Genomic DNA, 26,267 nt, shown 5'->3' with positions numbered 1-26,267 from the left:
AATATATAAAAATACAGAGAATCCCAGCCCAGCTCCAAATTCACAGTGTCTAAAGGCAGTGATTGCAATCTACATGACCTTTATTCTAACAGTACCATTGCATTAACTTGCATAGGAAGGAGGAAATGCCTTCAGAACCGCGACTGGTAGTGTTGTCCCCATTTTGTCTCCTAAGGCATGTACTCTTGCATTCTAGTGAGAATCAATTTCTCTTTATTAACTCAACAGATTAGTCTCTTCTCTCGGCTACAGTTATCAAACTGAGCCGGAGTATCTCCTGTCTTCATCTTCCATTTGGTTTGCCTCCTGCCGCCTCTTCTGAAAACAGATTGGATTCCATTTCAAACAAGCCCACGTTTCCACCTAGAATGAGAACAGCTGCACAGCTGACTGGCTTCAATATTGTTTTGACTTTTCTATATGCAGAGCCCTTTTCAAAAACCTGTTATTTATGGCATATACCTCCTGGCCTCTCTTTAACTCGGGGAAACATCCATCATCCCTAGCAACTCAACCCATTGCAGCCTTGACCAACTGCCCGCCAATAAACTCAGGCATGATGGCTGCAGACCTTTTAGCCAGTATTTACTATGCCAGGGTAAGAGGCAGCATAGCAAAAAGACTGTGATGAGTCTGGGGAACAGCAGCAAAATGCCCAACCAGTCCCTAAACCAGTAGTTCTCAACCTTCCTAATGCCGCGACCCCTTAATACAGTTCCTCATGTTGTGGTGACCCCCAACCATCACATTATTTTCGTGGCTACTTCATAACTGTAAATTTTGCTACTGTTATGAATCGTAATGTAAATATCTGATATGCAGGATGTATTTTCATTCACTGGACCAAATTTGGCACAAATACCCTGTATGCTCAAATTTGAATACTGGTGGGGTTGGGGGACGGACAGACTGGTTTTGTCATTTGGGAGTTGTAATTGCTGGGATTTATAGTTCACCTACAATCCAAGAGCATTCTGAACTCTATCAACGATGGAATTGAAGCAATCTTGGCACACAGAACTCAATGACCAACAGAAAATACTGGAAGGGTTTGGTGGGCATTGACCTTGAGTTTTGGAGTTGTAGTTCACCTACATCTGGAGAGCACTGTGGAGTCAAAGATGATGGATCTGGACCAAACTTGGCACAAATACTCAATATGCCCAAATATGAACACTGGTGGAGTTGGGGAAAATAGACCTTGACATTTGGGAGTTGTAGTTGCTTGGATGTATAGTTCACCTACACCCAGAGAGCATTTTGAATCCCACCAACTATAAAATTGGGCCAAACTTCCCACACAGATCCCCATGACCAAAAGAAAATACTGTGTTTTCTGATGGTCTTTGGTGACCCCTCTGACACCCCCTTCTGACCCCCCCCCCCCAGGTTGAGAAACACTGCCCTAAACTATTCAGGGGCCAGTGGGACAGCTTTCCCTGATAGCATGGGTGGCTTTCCTTTCTGCCCTGTAACATAATAACATTATGCCAGTGTAACAGCATTATGTAAAAGTATGAAATACGAACGAGACTGGCTCCTGTCCTGTCTTGCTCCTTGCCATTCAAATTACCATGCTGTTTTGAGGTCCTTAAAAGTAGGCTCCTGTCAGAAAAGGGAATAAAATTAGGGGGCAAAAAACCATGACCTGCTTTTGGATTTAAGAGGTTGTTTTATCCGTTTCCTAACATCTTCTACTCTGCAAGTCTTTGCCTTAAAATAGGTAAGATGGGTTGATGGATAGTTATGGATCTTTTCTGATACTCTGAAAGCTCTTGCTTCATGTGTTTCAAGGCTGGGTGTTTATAGCCCAGTTAAGTCTTTCTAAAACTTTGAATCAAATCCTGGACCACTACTGTATTGCTATTGGCCAAGATCCTGTGGGAATACTTAGCAGAGCTTAAATCTCAGCCAGGATTCTTCCATGGGCTTCCGTCTTCACAGGGCACACTCCTGCAACCATTCCAGGGCTACTGGGAATAGAGGTCCCTGGACTCAATCCAGCTGCAGCTTACATCTCACAGGAGAAGCATTATCCTTGTAGAACTTCGGTTTACTTGTTGGAAGCTCAGGAAATTGGTAACCTTCGTTTTCCATGCAGCTAGATGGTGTCTGAGACTACACTGGGCCTTGGCTGGTGGAGGTATTCACAGGGATGCTTTGCAAAGAATTGGATAGCTCTTCTTACAACAAGCTTTAAAGGACATATGCTGGCATAATATCATTCACAGGTTATACCAGCATATGTCACCAACAGGGCGACAACTATAATTTGTTAGCTGTGATCTGGCTATTGTAGGAAGCACAGGTTCCAATACAAAACATAGTGCCTTTCAGCAGTGAACCTATATGTCATAACTGTATGTGATGTGTCAACATTAGGTAGTTATTTCTATTCAAGTATGTTTGTTATCATTGGTGGTGTATGTTGCAATGAGCCTGATAACCCATGTTTGTATGTTACTTGTATTGCAGTGTATGATTGTTCTATGATGGATGATTCCATGGGAAAAGCAGATTAAGGCTGACTTAAGGGACTGTATTTTTTGCTTTGTTAAAACTTTGTCTTCTCTCCTGCATACATCTGCATGTAATAGTGAAATTGAGAATAGTATTTTACCCATTTAAGGAGGCCTACAAAAAGCTTATATTGTCATAAATTTGTTAGCTGTTATAATATTGTAAAACTAAGTAACAACAAACACAGTTGCCCTCTGGAAAATGTTACAATTCCGAACTTATTAATCTATTAAAATTAATGGAATTTACTTCCTGAGCCAGAGTTCTAAATTCTTAGAGTAAACTACTTCATTAATTTTGGTGGCGCAAATAGATCCGCAGTCACTACAGAAGCTCCATAAAAACAGCTGACTGCATTGAAATAGATAGGCTGCCCTTTTCTAAATAGGAAAATAGGATTAGAGTTGAAAATGTCATTCACCCTGGCACTCTGTTCTCTCTTTGCTCACCTGAAAGTGATGTCTCTGAAGAGGAAACCCCTTCTATATATGGAGGCTCAAGAACCCAGATTTCTCTGTCTGATTAGGACTTGACATGTGTCACTTTCTGCATGTACTGTATGAAGAGACTTCAGAGCCCAATTAGATAATAGATGGAATCTTGGGCAGTTACAAGTGTGCAGCCTGGTTACACAGTTAACTTGTTTCGTATTCATGGTCCTGATGTTGTCTGTGACTTCAGGACTGCATAGCGGCCATGAAACCCACCCCCCTCCAATCCCCACTTAGAAAGCAGCTGCTGCAGGTGATTGTGGGTCCTTTTCTTTGTCAATCAAGAAGCAGTTAGCTCATAGTCCCAACTTCTTTTGCATGAGGGAATTGAATCCTCTCAGGGAGAGAGAACAGAATATAAATAATGTATTATTATTATTATTATTATTATTATTATTATTATTATTATTTGTCTTGCTTTTGCCTGTTGCACCAGGAATTGCTTGCAGGATGATTGTGGGATTGTCAGTCAGCTGCATCCTGAATGACAGGAGGACAGACCCCCATTGTTTGCAGTGGCTGCTTCGTGGTAAGTGGGGATTTGAGTAGAATTGACAGCACTGCTGTACAGGCAAAGTGTTTATGCACACGTAAACCCCCAACAGGATTATGTCTGTTGCCTGTCTGACTATTTGGTCTGGCATAGATGAGTCTTTTAAAAACAGATAGTGTAGGCTGGCTTTCTATTGGAGGACTGCATTTAGGTTGTTCTGAAAACAAAAATAGACAGGGTTTTGCTGACTATGTTGATGGTTGTGTTTTATAATGAATTGTGTAGCTATCTGCGACAGCAGCTAAACAAAATATTGCTATTTACTATTCATTTTGACAATTTTGATAATTAAAAACAATCAAACCAATATACTAAGTCAATTTGGGCAGTTTATTCATAAAGTATGAGCAAATACAAACATTGTTTACTTTGCCATTCTTAACATGAATGGATTATTTTGTGGGTTGGGGAAGATGGAACAATTCTAGCTACAAAAGTCAACTTCTTAATTTTCATTAAACCATGAAAAAATTCATTCCTCTAGGAAAAAAGCAAGTTCTTGTTAAAATCTGCTGCTTATTCTTTTGGGTTCTCCTTTGAAATCTAACCTCAAGTCCCAATGCTGCTTTCATTATTTTAAATGGATTTTTTAAGACATTCAACAGTACACATATATTGTCTGTATGTGTTATAAATATATACCATATATACACATACACAGTGTTTAAGTAGGCAGACTTTATGAGCTTTACATTTTATATGTTTGCATGTGTAAGAAAAATCTCACATTTGGTATGACTAATGGCAACTTACTTTCATCTTTGCATGTTTTTGTTTTTGTTTTTTTGCGACATTAGGTCTTGTAATGCAAGGAAAGGTACTGTTCTAAATTATATTCCCAAAAGAATTCATATCATTTCTGCTTCCTATACCAATCTTCAACTAACGTCACTTCTTTCTCTAGAAAATAATAAGGCAGCCGGTATGCATGTACGTACAACTCCTATGCTGGAGTACGGATGAGCCATTGCAATGCATATACAAACAGTCACACGTCCCTCTTTACAATGCCATCATCTCTCCCTTCAAGCATTCACTCTGCAAAGAGACATTTTTCTCTCTCTCTCCTTTTGGAATATGCATATTACCGAAGTGCAGTATTTTTAAACGAACTTCCCAGCGATAAATTCAGCGTATATTTCTGATATACAGCCCCATAAAGCTCCTTTGATCGGATCCTGCGGTGTTTTGTTTCCTCTGCCAAAGAAGCAGCTACAATACAGAGGCTCGGCCTCCCTTTTTGTGACAGAGGGAGGGAGCAAAGCAGTTTATGGCTGTGGCGAAGCTTTGCTGCTTTATCACTTCGGTAGTCCCACTGAGGAGGGCAGAAAACAACACTGAAGAAAGGCACAGGAAGAGAGATGCTATCACTCAATTCTTCAGAGAATAAAAGCAGGAGAAGTCTATTCAGCTCTATCAGCTCCTCAGCCCCCTACTTACCCTAATGCGGAGACTGATCCGCTTTCTCAGATATGCACATACAGCTCTATTGCAAACACAGCTTCCTCCATTCATCTCAATAAGGCAGCTGTAGGCACACTGCCTCTGTAAATGGATAGATCTACAGCAGGGGTAAGGTCTTCCATGTTTTGATGGACTGCAACCCCCAGCATCCCTCACAAATGACATTGACTGAAAGGAGAGGCAGCCCACCAACATCTGGAGGCCCTCACTTTCCCCTGGTATACCACCGCTGCCTTTGAAGGGGAAAGGAGTAGCTGTTTTGGGAGGATGAGCACCGTATCAACCTGTAAGGAATCGCTGGATCACAATGGGTGACAAGTAGATTTAAACACATTTCCAACATCTCTAGTATAAAAAAAAGGTAACAAAACAGAACAATGATCATGAATAAAACACATAAAGAGACACACACCAGTCATACTTCCTTGTGTTCAAAAGATCACCTAAGTTATTCAGACCTTGGGAAAATCATCTTTTGAAACCGCTGCTCCCAGAATCCCTTTGCCAGCTTGTACCTTGCCAAAAAGTAACTTTCTACTCTCGGATTATGAAAACAAAGGTACACGTCGCCTTTTTCCCAGAGCGGGACCCCAAGGCAGCTTATAACAAGCTTCACCATCCAAACATGAAGCTCTATTTTTCCCCTCTCAAGACTCCATATTCCAAAATTCATTCAATCGGAGTTCCCAGTATTCCCCTTCCTGATTCTGAACATGTCTGAGTTGAGCGTGATCTTTAGGCTGTTACCTGGGCTCAAGAACGCTATCAATGAATCATGCTGCTTTTACTAAAACTGAGCTGACTCGTGTAGATGCTGCTGTGGACCAGACAAATAAGGAAGGCTTTAAGACACATCTTATAAAAATAAGAGGGCTCTAATCACTTTGGCCTAAAATCCCAATAGCATTTTGAAAGAAACTGGCTATTTCCCCTTTATAATAAAGAATCCAGGCACAATCTTAATAACTCATATAATTTTGGGGAGCTTCTCTGAACAGTTGTCTCCTGTAATGCATAAATTGATCTAAGAGATACCCTAAATTTGAAGAACAAAAAAACAGTTTCTGTCCAATACAGAAAACTGCTCCAGTGGTTGTGCTGACACATGTGTGTTGTGTGGCAAGAAAGGCAGCACCATCTCAGCATGTGCATGTTACAGAAAGAGCACAAGAATCCTGTTGTAAAAGCAATTACTGTGAGACCAAACCCACATCCAGTGTTGCATAAATGATTTCAAAAGATCTTCCTGGATTAGACAAACAACCTCACCTACCATGGACACGACAAAATCCTCTTGCCATGATCGAAATGAGATATACAAGCACCCCGTGGTGTTCTGTCTCATTAACCTGCCATAGGGAGCGAAGGACTCTGGGTTTCTCTGTTTGCATTGATACTGTCCCTCAAAGGACTCTACTCTCAGGCAAACACTAACTGAATGGCATGGTGCTCTTTTCCATTCTCTTCCTCAATGGCATCAAAACATTTGCAATAAGAATTACCATTCACATTTCTGAAAAGTTTTCATTCTAAAGCCTGGGAAGAATGAACTGGAATATTTTAACTAAAAATATCTCTGCACAGATATCTGCTGTGATTTCTGATCTCTAAAGAGAGAAACCTACCTTGCATAACCAGGAGGAGAAAAACTTACCAATAAAAAAAATGAAAACCTTAATCGAGTTGAAAAATCCGTCTTATTTCACAGCAAAATGCAAAGCAAAGAAAAGATTTGAGAGAGGGAAAGAAGAGTGAAATGGAGGGCTTAAGACACTGGTACGCAAACTGGCACAAAATGAGTTTTGCACCACACTGGACCACTCTGAAGCAATGCTTTGCTGTGGCCCCAATCCAACAATTTCTTACAGATGTGAGTTCAGCTGTTGCTTAGCTACCAGTCACGTCTATCCCAGTCATTTCAGGGGGGGGGGGGGAGCAGCACATCTCCATGTGCAGAAAAACAATTTCTGCATTCGTAAGTGCTTTATATGGGGACAAGAATCCTCTCCTGCCCTATGGGGCTGGCTTAACATACAAGAGAACAAGTTCTCAGTCACTGGCATATGGAGATAATATTGGGGTGGGGGGAGTTTAGTTGATTGGACATCCAATCACCAAGATTGTTCACAGTTTGTTTAGACATCAGTGATACACTAACATGCCTTATGACCTTTGGTTGCTTTAGGTTAAATGAGAACTAGGCATCAGCACTGGATTGTTTCCCCATTGAAGGGAGGAGGCATATTCAGACATGGACAAAACCACTTGCCAGTCTATATTTTATGCCTGTAAATAACTGTGCCAAAATGTTTTCCAAGGTGGTGTGCGTGTGTGTGCATGATGTATTCATGCATGTGTGCATAAGCAATGAGGACAATGCCGCATACTAGACAATCTGAGACAGAATCTAAAATAAACAGCACGGATCATGGTTAAACCAGTAAGTGTGAACAGATAGGGCCATTGCTAAAACAAGATACACGGGAGAAACTCAAGCTTGAGATGTGCGTCATTGCTCATGCAAGGGACTGGCTCATGTTTTTTGCCACATGCACTGCGCTGTGGCAGTCTTCAACTCTTAGCACCAGGAGGTCATTAAAAAAATAGATAGATACACCAAAAAACGCTAACCAACAGTGAGCAAATGCACTTCTATCGCCAGACACATGGGATGGGAATGTCCATGCAAGCAAGGCTTCCTGCGAGACATCAATGTCAGACAATCAACTGGCCCAAGACATCATGGCTTCTGCATTGGTCTAACACAGTCACACACAGACACAGAAGAACATTTCACAGCAGGACTGGGTTGGTTGGGAATGTTACAGGCCCCAGATTACATTGACTGTAGCAGATTTTTCTCTCTCACTCAGATACTGAAGGACACTGGCAATTAATAATGCACATTGCATTTTCAAAGAGTATGACTGGCTGGAAGACGCTAAGGGAATCTGCAGCAGGCTTTCTGAGTTAGACTATGCTATGGAGACATTCTTTAGAGACACCGAACTTTCCTTTGTTCGAGTGAATTAAAAAAATTATAAAAAATAAAACCAGCAATTCGCATAAAGCTTGGTGATTTTAACAACAACAGAGGGTCCTCAATCTAACAGTTTCATAAGAGGCTACTGGAATCAAAGTCAGAAGAAAATAGTCCCTCCTAACAGGATATTCCATGGCTCTTGTTCCTCTCTCTTCGCATATTCTCCAGTGGGCTAAATCACCCTTGATGTATCCAGAGCCCATGCTTCATGTACCCAAACTTAATGTCTTAATACTATTGCCTCAAAATCTTGACCGGAAATGTTTCACAATGCTTCTTTTGTGTGAAGTTCCTTATCTTTATTTTGTAAATCTCGCAGGACTTCATCCATTCATAGTTGCAGGTTGCATATTTTTTCCACATCACCAGAAATGCAGACAACATCGATCAACCCCAAAGCTTAGAAACCAAAAGCTTGAGTGTGGTGGTCTATAAGGCTTGTTTTGAGGATGATATTCGCACTATCATTACCTTGTAGGTATGTGAAAGACGTCTCTCAGTGCATTTCTCTGCCATGCACACTGAGTTTCTGAAGAAGTGCTGTGTAGTCACATATCATTCCACACAAGTTTAGCACATCATGGTTGATTCCTGATCTATCTTGGCACGAGACACAAAGGAGCAACTCCAGCTGTAAATATCCATAGCAATAAGTGCCATTTCTAGTGGAGGACTTCTCCAAACTTCTAGGCAAGGTAATCCTTTATCCATAAGCAGTAGGTCTTCTTAAGGAGATGTGCTACTTGAAAGTAAGACCACTGATAAAAGAGAAAATAAAAGGCCCACTGTATAATATTTACACCTAGAGATAAGGCCAGTATTTGGTCCATAAACTCAATTTAAAAAATAAAAATCATATAGGAAGTAATCCAGTTTTTGGAGGTTCTGTCCATCATCAGCTGTTAGCAAAGGTCCTTCCAGGTGAGGCCTCGGGCCTGTAGTCATATTTATTCAGTGTACTGGGATAATAGGTTGTTGTGTACACATTTGTCTGTTGCAAAGGATAGAAGTTGGTCCTGTCGTCTGGTATTAAGTTGTTCTTGTTAAGCGTCTGTGGGGGAAAACAACAAGCACATTAATGACGAAAATCTCTCCCCTTCTTCCTTATAATCCAAATTTTCACCAGTTCCTTTTGCTAGTGACACTTGCTATCGGTACTTTCCCTCCATTTCAAGTTTGTATAACCACTTCATGGCTTTCTACATAAACTTTCTATGGATGGAGGGGGATCGCACCTGCTCCTTGTTCTGCCAGCATTTATTGGAGGGGGCATCTTTCCTAAGGGACTACTGTGAACCAAGATCCATATGTTTATCAAGATTCAACTACTCTGATTATCCAAGAAAGTCAGTTTGACAGGTCCTACTATCTTCTCCCAAACATCATCATGCAAACCATGCTGGGCCTAATGAGGAGGAACTGTTCACATTGGGACAGCCTGATTTCCTTTTACTAGCCTTACTCTAGTTCCCTCCCATTAGCAGTGCACCAAAAAGGCATTTCACTTTGCTTTGGAAGAGCAGGTGGACATTTACCTGATCTCCATCTCCACTGGTAGATATCCAGGTTTGGACCCCCCGATATTAAGTGTGTCACTTCTGTAAGCTACAGTGCAAGTAACAAGGCACGGTCACATGTGAGGAAAAAGGATTTTGGGAGAAAATCAGCAACCAATTTACAAGCACAACGTCCAACAGGATGGAGGAAAAAATGAAAGTGAAATGCAGGTGTACTTTTAATTGTCAGTGTCAATATGGGGATTATTTTTTTCTCACTCCTTTTTTGTGCTTTTATGAAAGTATTCTATCTAAATGGCCTACCAAAAGGAAAGCTGTTTCTTGCCCCCGCTCTGCAAAATGCATTTTTATAAACAGAGGAATCTCTGTTCATTTTAAAATATACAAGCTGAATCCTATCATTTAATCCCAACGAATATAAGCAAATCAGGGTTGTTTGGTGGGATAGCCCCCAGAACACCTGTTGGTGTGTTACCTAAAAGGCTTCTTGCCCTAGTTATTAAGCCCTATAGAAGTCAATGCTGGTATATGAATGATCCAACGGGAGACACAACTGATCTATGGGGACAGGGGCGGCTCAACCCATTACGCAAAGTAAGCATTTGCAGTATAGTTGATTTTGCCCAGGGGCGCTCTTGGGGGAAAATAGACCTTGACATATGCGAGTTGTAGTTACTGGGATGTATAGTTCACCTACAATCAAAGAGCATTCTGAACTCCACCAATGATGGAATTGAACCAAATATGGCACACAGAACTCCCATGACGAACAGAAAATATATATCAATGATTGGTTTGGGGGGGGGGGGATACTGCTTGCTTACCGTTGAAAATTACCTGGGGATACATAAATTAATAATAATACATAACCACCACCTACAAAAGAGCTACAAAAAAGCACAAATGCATGTAGAATGATCAGTATACAAAAGGTTTCTAAATGTTGTATCAACTACACAGAGTGCCTGTACCAGGGTGGAAAACTGCTTGCGCTCTGGGTGTGGCTAGACTACAACAACCATCTTTCCTCATCCCTAGCTATGTTGAGAAAGGCTGCTGTGAGTAGCAGTCAAACAACTGGAGAGCTACGCATTGCTCTTTCCTAACTACAGTATTCTTAGCACTCTCCTATGGCTCTGGACCAACTTAATAGTTAAATGGCTGCTTAATGGTTCAGCAGTCCCACCTCCTTGCTCAGTCACTTGTCCCAGATGGGCTTTGTAAAAAGTAATTCTTGTGCTGAAAGAGTCTCTGTACCTATTTTTAGCATCTTGAAGTAAAAGTGTTTTTACTGTTTTTAACTATTTCATGCAATGCAAAAAAAAATTGACAATTTAAAAGTACTCTATCAGACCAGACCAAATGCAGCTGAGTACTCCACACAAGAGGTAACTATTGCAGATGTCCTTTGTCACAAAAAGCAAACAGTTTTTAAAATCTAATAATAAATTGCAAATCACAAGTAAAAGACTCCATCATGATGGCCAGCCAACCTGTTGAAACCTGAAAATACCAAGCAAATATACCAAACATTAACCCTCTGCTTGACCACATGTAACTCACAGCCCCGAAGACTTGTAGAGAAGGCTAATGCTACCTTATTGAAAAGAAGGAAAAGAACTGGACAGGAAGGTCAAAGCGGCTGAGAAGATGAAGTATTAAAGTGTTCAGGAAGAAAGTGGACGAAAACCCCCAAAATGGTTTAAAATATGACATAGAATCTAAATGTTCTGCTCTGCTTCTGAGACAGCTCCACTGGCTGTCTATATGTTTCCAAGCCCAATTCAAGGTGCTAGTTATTACCTATAATGCCCTGTACGACTTCGGTTGAGCGTTGAGAGATCCTCATCTCTACTAGGTCCCTCTACAACATGCGTTTACGTAGGACATAGGAAGGCTCCTTCTCAGGGCTGGCACCAGCACTTTGGAACTCCCTTTTGGATTGGCCCCATCTCTGTTGTGTTTCCTATTTAAGACAGCTCTGAAGGCCACTTCCTGGAATAAGCACTGATGAGGCGTAACTGCCTGCAATCAGTTGACCAAATACCTAGTCACTTGTGCCATTTAACTCCTTGGGCTCCAAAAATGTGTGGGGCACCCACTGTTAACTGTTTCTGAAAATCTGGCCAGTGGTCCTCACTGACAGCCTAACAGAGCACAGTAGGTTAAGAGGAATTAACCAAACAGAGTTCATTCTCAGATACTCAAAATAGAGTCGATAGTTTTGAGGCAACAATAACGGAACACAGTAGGAAACTCATCCAGATGTTCTTCTAAGATGAACTGAAACATAAAATGTGTATTCCTCCATTCTAAAATATATAGAAATATATAGAAAATCTGCAGTAAATGACATAATAAAGGCTGTTGAATGTTTAATATATATGTTTACCTTATGTTTTATATCATTTGTATATTCTATTTTTAAACTATTTTCCCTAAAAATGCAAAATGAAAGTTGTGTCTTCAGGTGGTTTTTTTGCCTAGTCAAAGAACTGTATGAAAACATGACTAGGACAGATGATCAATTCAAGACACAGGTCTATCACCATCACATGTAGTTTCAGCTGCAGGTTTTACTCCAGTGAGGGAAAGCTTTCCTGACAAAGATTTAATACAAATGGCCTGTACAAGATTACAGTGTAGTGGTTTTAAAAAACCCAGTGTTCCTTAGCGATCGGATATTTGCAACCGTTTTGCCCTGGAGAATTCCTGCATAAAATTACTGTATCTACAGCTGAAAAGGAATTTTGGTTATATTTTTTCTATCACAATATCTTATTTATTTATTTATTTATTTGATGCACTTATTAACCGCCATTCTCAGCCCATAAGGGCGACTCATGGCGGTGTACAGTACACATAAAAGACAATTACAAAAAAGCCAGTTTCAACAACATATAAACTATACAACAATTACAGACTACACTAAAAATCCGCTTCGTCTCTTAGTGGAATCATAGCCAGTCTCATATTCCTTGTTCCATTCCAGTTCTCATTACCGTATTGTTTAGCACTTAATTAAATGCCCTCTCGAACAGCCATGTCTTAAGGCTTTTTCGAAAGGACATGAGGGAAGGCGCCTGTCTGATGTGTGCAGGGAGAGTGTTCCACAGCCGGGGGGCCACCACCGAGAAGGCCCTCTCCCTCGTCCCCGCCATAATGAAAAATATCTTGTCAAACCTCTAGGCCCTCCTCATGAAACTCACGAATTTCTGAGCCAAGTCACTATCATCTACCAGTGATGGCTAGGTAAAAAGTTTCTGTGCCATTCAGCTGACTCCTATAATGCATACATTTGACCTGTAAGTACCATTATCTTTATTTATTTAACAATTCATGGAAACATGAAAGATCTCCTGGAGACAGACAACGTGTTGAAGGTAAAAGTACATTTCTGCACTCGCAAGAAATCTTCTACAAATAGAAGAGTTCTTTTAAACTTAGCTCTAGAATATTTCATGAAAAAAGAAAAGAAAAATCAAAGATGTTCTTCTACTTGAACAAGCTGGTAGATGAGGATTGTGACAGAACTTCTTAAGCAAAGCATCACATACAGAGTAGCTCTGTTCTTCCTCTTGCTCATAATTTGAAAAAGAAAATCCACTTTAGCACCTGTCAGTAAGGCAGCAAACTAGGCAGAAGAGCATGAAGATGGAGGTGGAGCCTTTCTTTATGTATGGGCCTGGGAGAGAAACAGTGGAGAGAAATTACAGTAGCCACAGATCCTGAATGGATAGTCATCCCAATGGCATCAGTACTACATAACCAAACCGAAGAAACCATTGACTCAGCAACTATGTACTTCTATCATTCCAAATGGTACCAACAGGTAACAGAAGAAAGATCTATCTCACCTCTAGGTGTGGGTCAACCATCTCACTGGCCAGTGCTACAAACAGTTCAAATAATACAGCAGAGTTCTCACAGTCTGAACTATATATCCTCCATGTCTTTAATTCAGTCAAGTAGGTTTTGCAAGGTTCCGAAGTAATCCAAAAATATGCAAAACTCATATGAGTAAACATAATGCAATTCGGGGGGGGGGGGTGTACATGCCATCATTAATAATCTTTCCGCTTTCTAGGAAAAAGTTGTAGTGTTTATAATCCTGGATAGGAGCTATGTTTATGATCCTCACAACTGCGACATAATGAAAAACAACCACTGCAATGGACAGAGATACATTCCCCTGTCATAGAATCATAGAGTTGGAAGAGACCTTGTGGGCCATCCAGTCCAACCCCCTAACATTACTAACTAACATTCCCATCCTGACCTTGTGTGTATCAATTACTATTGTGCCAGAGTTTGTTTAAACCAGGCACCCTCAAAGTGAGGCCCTCCAGCTGTTTAGGCCTCCAACTTCCAGAAGCTCTAATGGGCTTGTTCAATTGTGAGGCATTCTGGGAGTTGAAGGTCCAAAGAGCTGGAGGGCTGCAGTTTGAGGATGCCTGGTTTAGGCCGTCAGCCAGCTGTCACCTGAATCACAGGAGAATAGCCCCATTGACTGCCTCAGATACTGCCCACTACATGGGGACTGGAGGACTTTCATGGCTCCTACATAGTCCCTAAACTAAGGGCTACCACCTTCTCCTCTGCCTCGTTCCTTGTCAAACTTGAAGTCTTCTAAGGCAATTATGAATGCATACCCTAGTTATGCATTTGTGTCTACTTTGTATTCTGAATCCCTGGCTATATATATATAAAAAAACAAGTGTGTAACTCTCATATTAGGCATTTGTGACTGTAGATTATTCCAGCTGCCACACTTGAAGAAAAGGAAGGGGAAAGAGGAGAAGGTGGAAGCACTTATGCTAGAAATGGTCAAAACCAATGGCATGCAACTTTCAAACCATGGTTTTATGCGCATAGCAGCAAGCAAACCTGCTGAGCTGGCAAATGACTGCCAATACTCCACACAAACTTGACAGAGACAAACCTTTGAAAGCCTTAAGTGGCAGCATCTGCCGATCTTAAGTAAGACACATGTGACAAGCCCGCCTGGGTCAGCGCTGCTGCCGCCATAAGATAATGACACCCCTGTGAAATGCATCATTGCTCCCCTTGTGTAATCTTCCCTGCATGAGAACCACACCTCCCTAGGATGGTTGACTGCTCAATTTGATTCGGCCCAATGAATTAAAGAGGGTCAGGGGAAGACACTAATAGCTTCCGACTAAGCTCCGCTGCCCAGTCTTTTTTGTTCCTCCTCAGTAAACCTTCTTGCTTACTCTTCCTAGCAGACATTATGTAAATCAAGAGGCTTTTGAAGCAATATTTAAGTGCTGCAGCCTCATACAATGAAAGGAATTTGTTCTTCTCTGAGTCATTTCTTAACCCCCTCCCCAAAAGAAAACAGTCTTTTGAATCAGACTTTCATCACTGAATACATACTCTTTGCTCCTGGCAGTAAACATTCTTAAATGTTACTTGTGTACGTGTGTATGTGTGTGTGTGTGTTGTGTGGTCTTTGTTACAGAATTGACTAGTAGCAAAATTTGTATTTCAGTCTGGTTCTTTTCGGAGAGTTGTGCGAGCAGAAAGAAGACAGTTTGGTATTCTATCTGGCTAACTTAAATGAAAGCCAGGCGGTGCAAAGACAGTGTTACAGAGAAACGGTTGCTAACTTTCCAGACTGCTGCAATTTATCAGCTTTTGACTGATGACTGAACTGTACACAGATCACTTTTGCAAGCTGAAATGATGCACAGCAGAAGGGTCACCCCGACAGAAGGCAAGCGCTTGCTGCGGCAATATCGCTGCTTCTGCTGTGCCACACAGGGGATAAAGGTCAAGCGAGGAAGGAAGCCAGTAAAAATTGAAAGAGCAACCTATCAAATTAAAAGATAGGAGATTGCCATCTTGTGTTTGCCAAGGGATAGAAGGGCAAAAAAATCAACACAATGTCTCGGCCAGACACAAACTTCTCCTGGGAATGGAAAGGTGGTTAAAAGTCTGTTTTGTTATCTCTAAACTAGAAAAGGGGAAAAATGTGAAGGAGAAGAGAGAAAAGGCATTATTTTCAGTAGCAGTAGAAATGACCATCTACAAGGGAAGAAGACCTTAAGAAGACAAGCAATGCTTTAGAGCATCACATCCCCTTTCTAGTTTTATTTTTCATTTCATAGAATCATAGAGTTGGAAGAGATCTCGTGGGCCATCCAGTCCAAGCCCCTGCCAAGAAGCAAGAAAATCACATTCAAAGCACCCCCAAGAGATGGCCATAAAGCCTCCAAAGAAAGAGCTTCCACCACACTCTGGGGCAGAGAGTTCCACTGCTGAATGGCCTCTCACAGTGAGGAAGTTCTTCCTAATGTTCAGGTGGAATCTCTTTTCCTGTTGTTTGAAGCCATTGTTTCACATGGCTCTCCAGGGCAGCAGAAAACAAGCTTGCTCCCTCCATCCTATGACTTCCCCTCACATATTTATACATGGCCATCATGTCTCCTCTCAGCTAAACATGCCAAGCTCTTGACGCCACTCCTCACAGGGCTTGTTCTCCAGAACCTTGATCATTTGGACACACTCCAGCTTGTCAACATTTTCCTTCAATTGCAGTGCCCAGAATTGGACACAGGATTTCAGGTGTGGTCTGATCAAGGCAGAATAGAGAGGCAACATCACTTCTCTGGATCTAGACACTAGACTCCTATTTATGCTGGCCAAAATCCCATTGGCTTTTTTTGACACTGCATGACATTGTTGGCTCATGTTTAACTTGTTGTCTACGAGGACTCCAAGATCTTTTTCACTCATAGGGCTTATTCTCCAGTCACCCTCCTCTGGCACATTCCAGCTTGTCAACATCTCCCTTAAATTGCAGTGCCCAGAATTGGACACAATATTCCAGGTGTGGTCTAACCAAAGTGGAATAGAGGGGTAGCATTATTTCCCTAGATCTGGACACTATGCTCCTATTGATGCAGGCCAAAATCCTATTGGCTTTCTTTGCTGCCACATGACATTGTTGGCTCATGTTTAACTTGTTGTCTACGAGGACTCCAAGATCTTTTTCACACGTACTGCTCTTGAGCCAGGTGTCCCCCATTCTGCATCTTTGCATTTCATTTTTTTTTTTTGGCCTAAGTGGAGTATCTTGCATTTGTCTTGGTTGAACTTCATTTTGTTAATTTTGGCGCATCATCTCTCTAATCTATTAAGATTGTTTTGAATTCTGCTCCTGCCTTCTAGGGTATTAGCTATCCATCACACTTGCAAAATGCACTGATATTTTCCCTTGAGTCATTTGAAATTATTATTGGGGGGGGGGGGGCTCTGTTTATTGATTCCCAGCCCTGCCATTTTGAAACAGCAATGTAACTGTGGGTCATACTATCCAATATCCCTATAGCCAAGGGTACTACGCCAGAATGATATAACTCAGCCTCATTCTGTTGAGAAAAGAAAGATCATGTTGCAGGGATGTCACTTTTTGGGGGGCTGAAAGTCATAAACCTGTGCTCTGTCAATCTTTGTGCATCCAAGTATGTGCATAGATGGCTTGTGCGCTTAAACCTACCTTGCCTGCAATCAGTGGTTTTATTTTGGACCCTAGTAGCTTCAACCACTTCTCTTATCTTCTGATCCCTTTTTTTCCTCCTGCTTTCTTTTCAGTGTGGAAAAAACTACCAACATAAGTAAGTTCTGAAAATAGTGGCCTTTCTTTGCTTTGCATTTTTTTCTGTCTTGAGGCTAGTAAAACTGAGCGTAAGGAATATGGAACTGTAACTGAGCTCTGAGCCTGTTTGGCCAATCCTGTTAGCAGTGTTGGAGGATGATTAATCCTTTGTTTACAAATCCCTGAATGAGTCTGTGAATGTTCAGCCCTGCAGTTTTATCCACAGACATTATACAGTTTGATGCATAGGTGTGCTTTAAAAAGAATCCAAAGACTTATCTAGTGCCTTAATCATTTTTAAAGCCATCTATAAACCTGCACTCATCACTAGCAAGTTCCATAAATTAATTATGTGTTTTGTGTGAAAAGCACTTGTGCTGGATATTCGAAAAGCAGCTAATACACATTCCAAAGGCATTAGGATACTTTCAACCCCATTCTGAAGAATCCTGAATCATTTTACTTTTTTTACCACTGCACAAGCAGTTGACCCTTTCAATAAAATGTCCAACATGGTTCCAGTCACACTCAATCCTGACCTTAACACTAAAGTCTCAATGGATGTTCTGCTGTTGTGTTTTCTTTTAATTTTCCAAGCTACACACTTTGCACACATGAATCTCACCCCCAATTGTTGCTAACCTCCAATAATACATGGTTTGTATTGATCAGAAGAAGGCCAGGATAAATTGTCAGTTTTCACAATAGAGGAAAATTAGCAGCTGCATTGTGGAAGCATCAGTACTGTAAGAAACTGAGTCCCAAATGATCTGGAATCACTGCTGGAACACGAGGAAATCAAATTGGTGTTTGGATGATCAAAATTCAGGCAAGCTATTGGAAGATCCAAATGGATGAACAGGCAAGACAGATGTTCAATAGGCTGGGCCCACTTAAGTCTCACCAAAATCAATTGGAATAGCTAGGCGTGACTTAGATCCCAATCTAACCAATGAGATATAAGTGCAGCTTTGGTGGATACAATCCAATCAATGCAGGGAAGTGGAAGTTGAAGTGAAATAAAAATTAAGCTAATTATACATTGGGTTGCTGTGATTTTTCTGGGCTGTATGTTCATGTCAGTGAAACATCAGGAGAGAATGGCCATACAGTCCAGAAAACTCACAGCAACCCAGTGATTCCGGCCTTGAAAGCTTTCGACAGCACATATTTATATATTTACATTGATGGAGCTGGTACTGGCAGCCACTACCCAAGGAAAAAAATGAAAGAGTTATCATGGACAGCTTAAAAATGGTCAAGTCTGTGTACTAAATCCAAAAAAATTGAGAATTTATATACTGGGGGTTACTGGAGAAATGCTGAAAGCAATTAATTTGAAGCACCATCTTTAAAAAATAGTGCAGAACTGGGGGAAAGAGACAGAAGAAATCAGGAGACTGAAAAGGAGAAATTTAAGTATAATTTCAGCACAACATAAACACTTCTTGAAATTATGAACAATGTAGGGAAATCAGGAAAAAAAACCAGGAAATCTATTTCTCGGTCTCCCAAATAAACTGAATAGCACTTCTCCATACAATGCATAAGAAATATGGTATATATCATAAGATGTAGTGATGATCACTGGCATATTCAGCTCATGGTATTTTGTCTTCCTGTGAGGCAAAAAACAGGAGGTGACATGCCTTTCATGATCTCTTGCCATTCTTGGAAAGAGAGTCTGGCTCAGATGGTCTCTAGTTCTGACTTAATTAGGCTCAACTTAGGGTTTTCTGAAGGCATAAATCTGTCATGAACCTATCCAGATCTGTTTTATCTACTCCAATTGGCCAGTTTCCTAATCTTTGGGCAGAAGTCCTTTGCAGACTTGGACCTGTAGAAGCTTTTACCTAGCAATGCCAAGGATTAAAGCAACTACATCTGCATGTAAAGTGAGTGCTCTTGCCAGAGAGTGATCTGGACAAAACCTCTTGAAGCTCCCTATCTGGACATGTTTCATGCAGAATTCTCAATTTTCTAGAATATACCCACAGACTCACAAAATTAGAAACTGTGGCTGATGTCCTGTCCAGTAGTTATGAGATTGTAATCTAGATTTACAATCTCTTAACTCCTGGGGATTTAGATTTATAGTCATTAATAATGAAGCAGGGCCCTAAAACCTTGCCTTTTCTATCTGGCAGTGCTCCATCTGAAGAGTTTCCAAGGTACTATAGACTGGGGCGCTGATTTATGGTTTCTGCAGCACTTTCCTGGTTGCAGGGGGCATTAAAAAGATCAGTTGCAGGTCTGACCAGCTGCCTGCTTTCAACATGACCTCGAGACTAAAACAGCTGTAGACCATTTCTCTGCAATGTTTCAGAAACCCTTTGGTTGGGATGCTACTAAACAGAAAAGGTGGACTTTTGGGGGGGGGGGGTGTGGGGGGGGGGAATGGCATCATCAGAGATAACTATGTTTAATGTTCTATCTGATGAGGGAGGGTGTTGTTTTATATCTTCTCCATACCTATCTTGTTCAGAGGCTAGAAAGGTGGACACTAGTCATGCCTGCAGGAGTATTTTGGGATTGTAGACTCAGAAACTACTTTCCCCCAAGATCCAACACTCTTTAGAAGGTATTTCCCCTATCAATGCTTTGATTAGTCAAAAATACTGTCAAAATGGAAACTCCTACTGGCCACACTGGATAGAGATTTTAAAAAAATGGGTTCTAAACTGTGTTCAAAAGCAAGGGGCATTGGTGATTTGATACTACAGTCAGTTACGATTTTTTTCCAAAAAAATTCAGAACTTTCAGAAACTTCCAAAACTTTGGAAGTGATTCGTTAATGTGGATGCGCAATAGGGGAAAACAGCACTGGCACTGGGGAAACTTCAGGGGCTTCTCCCACCCTCATTTTTAGAACAATCCTGATGAAAATTGCTACAGTGGTAGAACACACCCTCCTTTGTTAGCATACTCAATTTCAGAATGTTCCGATGATCCACGGACTTTTAAAGAATTTTAAAAAGAATTTAGGAAATACATTTTTTAAAAAAAATAATAAACTACCTCCTTGCTTTTTTAGGGAATGCCAAAAGGTAACAGGGGATCACTCCCTCCAATTTTCAGACATATTCAGACATCTACCAATTTTTGGTAAATTTTTAAATGTTTGTCAAAAGAAATTTATTTTCTCCCATTCATATGGGATATGTTATAGCAACAAGCTAAGGCAAAAGGCAGGCTGTTTGAACCTCAAGAAAAAACCCAGCACTCAAAAGCTTTCTCTCTTCTTGCACTTTATTAATTTTTTCTCTATCACTCCTCCCTCCCAAACGTTTTCTTCAATGTTTTTCTCCCTCTTTCTCTCAAAACATTTCTTCCTTCTCCCCCTTCTCCCTCTCTGCAAACCTGCTGTGGCTGAGCTGCAATGCCTATTACCTCCCCTTCCGCCCAGCCAGTCAACCACCACCAGCAGCAAAACAACCAACCACCCTCATCCTTTCCCTGCCCTAAAATAAGCCAGCAAGCCATGTGCTTGTGCTTATAAGCAGCAATGGCTGCCAGATGCTGATTGGCTGGGAGGCAAGAACTTTAGGCTGTGCCTCCCAGCAGTCTTACTTTCACCTAAAAGGCTTAGTCAGACATCTGAATCAACTTCTGAGCCATTTATTTCAATGGCTCAGGTCGATTCGAGACAAAGGGGGACTTCTGACTTGCTAACTCACTTCAGAACCCTGTTCGGAAGTCTGAAACTTCCAACTTTAGTTCCGACTTCCACAACTTCCAAACAAAATCGCCCATGTCTAATAGATTCACAGCGGCCACCAGAGCTCTAGCTATTATGTGCAGGGTCCTTCTGACAAATCCTCTCGCTTCCTAGAGCACTGGCCAAAACAGCACTATGCTTATGCTGCAACAGCTTGTGTTACACATTTTGGCTGAGATGGTGATGGCATAAACCATTTTTACCGCAATGCACGATGTACATAACATGTATTGCAATCCGCCTCCATGCGGAACATATCACAGCACTGTCAAAGCATGGCAGAAATTGTAGCTAATTTATGGAAAGTGAATGGCTGATTATGACATGAATTTCTTCCCTACTTTTGTTAAAAAATCTGTTAGCAAGATCCTGGATGTTCTTGACAAAGAGGAGGGAAGCAATAAGGAAAAACAGGAACACTATCTAGAACTAGAAGTTATTTTTTTTCCACATAATCATCTTCTGTGTCTTGGCATGTTATCACCCGTTAAAAGATTGATGAGTTAATGTCATCAAGAGCATTTACATCTCATTTGCACTGACAGCCCTATCAACTGAAATGCCTGACTCATGCTTGTGTAGACACCATCCACTTTGGAATTCATTCTTGCTTTATTTTAAATATATTTGAGGTCAAACCAAAGGCAATGGTAATGCTACAAATGTTTCTCTTGGTCACTTGACACACTCTCCCCCCTATACAAACATCTCTACAAGAGGTGCATCTTAGAATTGGAAGGTGTATCTTATGTATTTTTATTGGTGGTGGTGGTGGTACTGAACTTAGGGTGCATTTTACAATCGGCAGAATTGTACAATTGAAGAAATATGGTAATTTTAATCAGTATTCAAATTGTTTGTAATCCTCTCATATATCTTCACATAGACTAACATTTAAAAACTAATCTTCAAGAACAGTTTAATAGCGTACAGGAGAACAGACAAAAAAAAAACGGAGATTCTTTAAAATACTACTGACTAGATTAAACAGTTTTACATTTAGCAAAGTGAAGAAGAGTTGAAAGTCTCTTCTTTCTATGCCACCTGCAATATTTCTCATCTCTATCTATCTAGCTATCTATCTATATAATAAAAGTCAAAGTTCATATGTATGTATGTATGTATGTATGTATGTATGTTGTTTGTATGTATTTTCCAAGATGGCCCCCAATTCCAGAGAGCACTGTAAGTCTCACCAACAGCAGACCAGGACCAAAGTTGGCACACAGACCCTACATAACCAACAGAAAGTACTGAAGGGGTTTGGGGAGAAATTTAGGAAGTTATCATTTACCTACATCCAGAGAGCACTCAGAACCCAACCGACGATGGATCTAGACCAAACGTGGCACGCAGACCTAACTCTGAATACTGATGGGGCTTGGGGAATTGACAATGAATTTAGGGAGTTGTAGTTCACAAAAGTTTGGATTTGGAACAACTTTGATCTTCACCTTTGGGAGTTGTAGTTCATCTGTACCCAGAGAACAGTGTTAACCCAAACCACAATGGATCTGGATCAAATGTAGCACACATACCCAGCATGCCCAACGTTCAATACTGGTGGGGTTTGGAGAGAACTGACCTTGAATTTTGGGAGTTGTAGTTCACCTGTATCCAGAGAACACTGTGAACCCAACTAACAATGGATCTAGACCAAACTTGGCACACTGACACAAGATGGCCAACTCCAAATACTGGTGGGGTTTGATGAGTTAAATTCAAGTTGACCTTGAATTTAGGGTGCTGCAGTTCACCAAAGTTCAGATCTGGATGACACTGAATACTGGTGGGGTTTGGGGTAGGAATTAACCTAGATGTTTGAGAGTTGTAGTTCACCCGTATCCAGAAAGCCCTGAGAAGCCAAAACGATGGATCTGGACCAAACTTGCACACATACCCAGCATGGCCAAATTTGAATACTGGTGAGGTATCTATGTATCTAGATTTGTTTTTATTTTTTAGAATGGCCTCCAATTCCAGAGAGGACTGTAAGTCCCACCAACAACTGATCTGGACCAAATTTGACACACAGATCCCCCCCCCCCCCCATGATGAAAAGAATGTACTGGAGGGATTTGGGGGGGCTGATCCAACTTGATGCAAGTTGTAGTTTACCCTGCATCCAGGGAGCATTATGAACCCCACCGATGATAGACCAGGACTACACCTCATGATCAACAGAAAACACCGGAGGATTTTGGGGGGGGGGAGGAGGGGGGGTTGACCCAACATGATGGAAGTTGTAGTGTTCCCTGCATCCAGAGAGCACTCTGAACCTTACCAATGATGGATCTCGACCAAACATGGTACACAGAACCCCCATGACTACCAGAACATGCTGGAAGGGTCTGGTGTGTGTGTGTGTGTGGGGGGGGGGGTGGTTTGAGCCAGTATAGTGGCAGTTGTAGTTCATCCTGCATCCAGAGATATAGTAAACCTTACTGATGATGGATCTGCACCAAACTTGGCACATAGAACCCTCATGGAGGGGTTGTGGGGGAGGGAGTTGACCCACAATTTTGAAAGTTATAATTCACCCACAATCAAAGAGCACTGTGAACCCAACTGATAGATCTGGACCAAACTTTGCATGCAAACCCAACATAGGCAACTCTGAATACTGGCAGGGTTTGGAAGGGGGGATGACCTTGGATACTGTGAATTATAGTTCACCCATATCCAGACAGCACTATAAACCCAAATATCAAGGGATTGGAGCACACTCACAGAGAGATGATGGCAGTTGTAGTTTACTCAGTATCCAAAGAGCATTGTGAACCCCGCCAATGATGGATCAGGACCAAATGTGGTGCACATACCCAACATGATCGACTTTAAACACTAGTGCAGTTTGAGGGCAATGACACATGATGACGGGAGTTGTAGTGATGGGAGTTGTAGTTTACTGACACCTGTACGCATTGTCTTAATGAGACCATTCATAAAATAAAAAACAACTTCTTCAAATAAACAGCATTACAAATTACAAAATAATATCTAACTCAGTCATCGTCAAGTACTTAAGCTAGTAATAAATAAAGATAAGAAAGCATATGCCTGAATATCAGCTTAATGTAGTATCAGGTCCTCATATTAGCTATATATCAGATTTAGGATCTGTTCTGGCCTTCCTTTTGTTTTTCCCTTACATGTTTTAAAAAGATGTATTAACAGGTTTAAAACTGTGGATGAGGAAGTGTATTAGGATGTAATCTGGTTACTACTTATGGGGAGCAGGATGTGTGTGTATATATGTTAAATCTACTGTTAGTCTTATGTAAAGCAGACTCACTAAAATTAAATTATATTCCATTGTTTTCAATAGGCTTAGGGTAGGTAGGACAAACATAGGATTTTAAATACTGAGAACTTTGAAAGTGTATTTAAAGCTTTAGGCATAAATAATTCATGCCCATAATCCTGCAGTGCCCTTTAAATAATGACCAAATTGACCACATCTCTTAATAAAGAGCACGTCCTCCACCATACTATTTATAACAGATGCCCTACTATACAAAATCTCAAGTTCATTTGTATCTATTTAAAGCTCAAGTGACCTAGACTAGATACATCAAATGTGATGGAACTAATGCTTCAGCCACCATCCATGTAACGAAGTTCATTATGGAAAATAATCAATATTCTAAAAAGATTTTTCAATGCTGCCTACAATACCAAGTCAAGCATTACTTTTATGAGAATCCCTACTTATTTCAGGAGAACCTGCTCATCTTAACCATCCTCATGTTTGCAAGGTGAATCAATCAAGATTTTGAAAACTTGCATTTCCTCTGGTTTTTCTCTCTTTGAGTACTTGCTCAGCCAATTCAGAATGTCTTCCCTTTGTTGTCAATGTGTAGTGTCCTCCTAAGACTGCTGCACTGATTCCAAGTTTGTGGTCACCATTTATATTTCCCTGATCCCAACTTCTGGCCATATTCCTACTAGAGATTTGAACAGTTCTTCCTGTGAAATCCTGGGAACTATCTTCCGTAGGCATGGAATTAAAGTGAATTCAAGGAATGAATTACTGTTTCAAAGATTATCTGAACAATACCAGGGCACATAGTAAATGTAGGGTTACAATCTTAAGCAAGGCCTGTGACATCTCCTCCTAATCATCTCCTTATTCCTATGGTCAGCCTACAATCTAATTTTTTTTTGTTTATTCATTCAGTCGCTTCTGACTCTTCGTGACCTCATGGACCAGCCCACACCATAGCTCCCTGTCAGCCGTGGCCACCCCCAGTTCCTTCAAAGTTAAGCCAGTCACTTCAAGGATACCATCCATCCATCTTGCCCTTGGTCTGCCCCTCTTCTTTTTTCGTTCCATTTTCCCCAGCATCATTATCTTCTCCAAGCTTTCCTGTTTTCTCATTATGTGACCAAAGTACTTTAATCTCATTTACTAGTGGCCCATGGTTTCTAACACACTATTCTCTATAGAAAAAACAGTAGCCTAGCAGTAAAACCCATTTTCCTCTTTTCCTTCAAGGATTCACCTCTTGGCTTCTGAGCTCTCTACTTAACTGTACCTCCACTGCTGCCTAAATTTCTTCTGTCTCTGACCAACTCTCTCTCCCTTTCTTTGTTTTGATCCATACTTCCACTTTATTTATCTAATGTTTATGGCCTTAATTTGGAGACAGATACTGAATCACTTTGTTACCAGCATTACATTTGAATGAATGAATGAATGGTTTATTGTACTAGCCATAGGCCATGACATAAAATAAAAGTACAATAAGCACTTTCCAATATAAATATTAAAACTTATTTCATATACTATTCTATAATTCCAAATTATAGTAGCGATTAAGCATGGTCTACTCCATGAGGTTACGACTCAGCATTTACATTTAGAAGCATCAAATAAATGTTTGGCTTCCTTCTTACTTAGGAATAGTTTTACTGAGTGGCCAGAGAGATGTGTGTGTGGGGTAAATGATTTCAGAAGTGTCTAAAACTAATGAATAAAACTCAGATTGTGCTTTTCTTTCTATATAAATCAATATTTATTTAATTAGCCAAAAGAATGAAGGGAGATGGAGAAAGGCAGAGGAGGGGACGGGTGGGGAAGAATTCAATTTGCGTGACATGACTTACCTTCAACAAATTCATGCTGACTTGCACTTAGCTAAAGTGCTTTCTTATTAACTTGACTCCAACATTCAGCCACCATAACCTTCCAATATATTTTTAAATTCTCAATCTAACACAACAGAGTTTTGCAGAGAGGCTCAACATTTCTGTGGTGAAAGAAGGTACAGAAAATGAGGACCCCACTGCCTCTTTGTGGATGCATCATCATCTATAAAAACTGAGGAGTGTCACTAG

At 40.8% G+C, this 26,267-nt stretch overlaps 1 protein-coding gene across 9 annotated transcripts in view; it reads right to left on the bottom strand.

Moving 5' to 3' along the window:
* Positions 1–3,873: 3,873 nt before the first annotated feature.
* SEMA5B (semaphorin 5B) overlaps positions 3,874–26,267 on the bottom strand; it is a 498,410-nt gene continuing 476,016 nt past the window's right edge. For 8 of the 9 annotated variants that reach the window (XM_067473381.1, XM_067473388.1, XM_067473383.1 and 5 more), the window contains one exon: positions 3,874–9,122. In XM_067473381.1, the coding sequence (XP_067329482.1) occupies positions 8,967–9,122 (156 nt within the window). In that variant the 3' untranslated portion in view covers positions 3,874–8,966. Of the gene's footprint in view, positions 9,123–9,606; positions 9,677–26,267 lie in introns of all 9 variants that reach the window. The other variant, XM_067473384.1, reaches the window with a different exon arrangement.

Source organism: Anolis sagrei, chromosome 1 (assembly GCF_037176765.1).
Source record: "Anolis sagrei isolate rAnoSag1 chromosome 1, rAnoSag1.mat, whole genome shotgun sequence".
NCBI classification, from domain to species: Eukaryota; Metazoa; Chordata; class Lepidosauria; order Squamata; family Dactyloidae; genus Anolis; species Anolis sagrei.
This window is presented reverse-complemented; position numbering and strand designations above follow the sequence as displayed.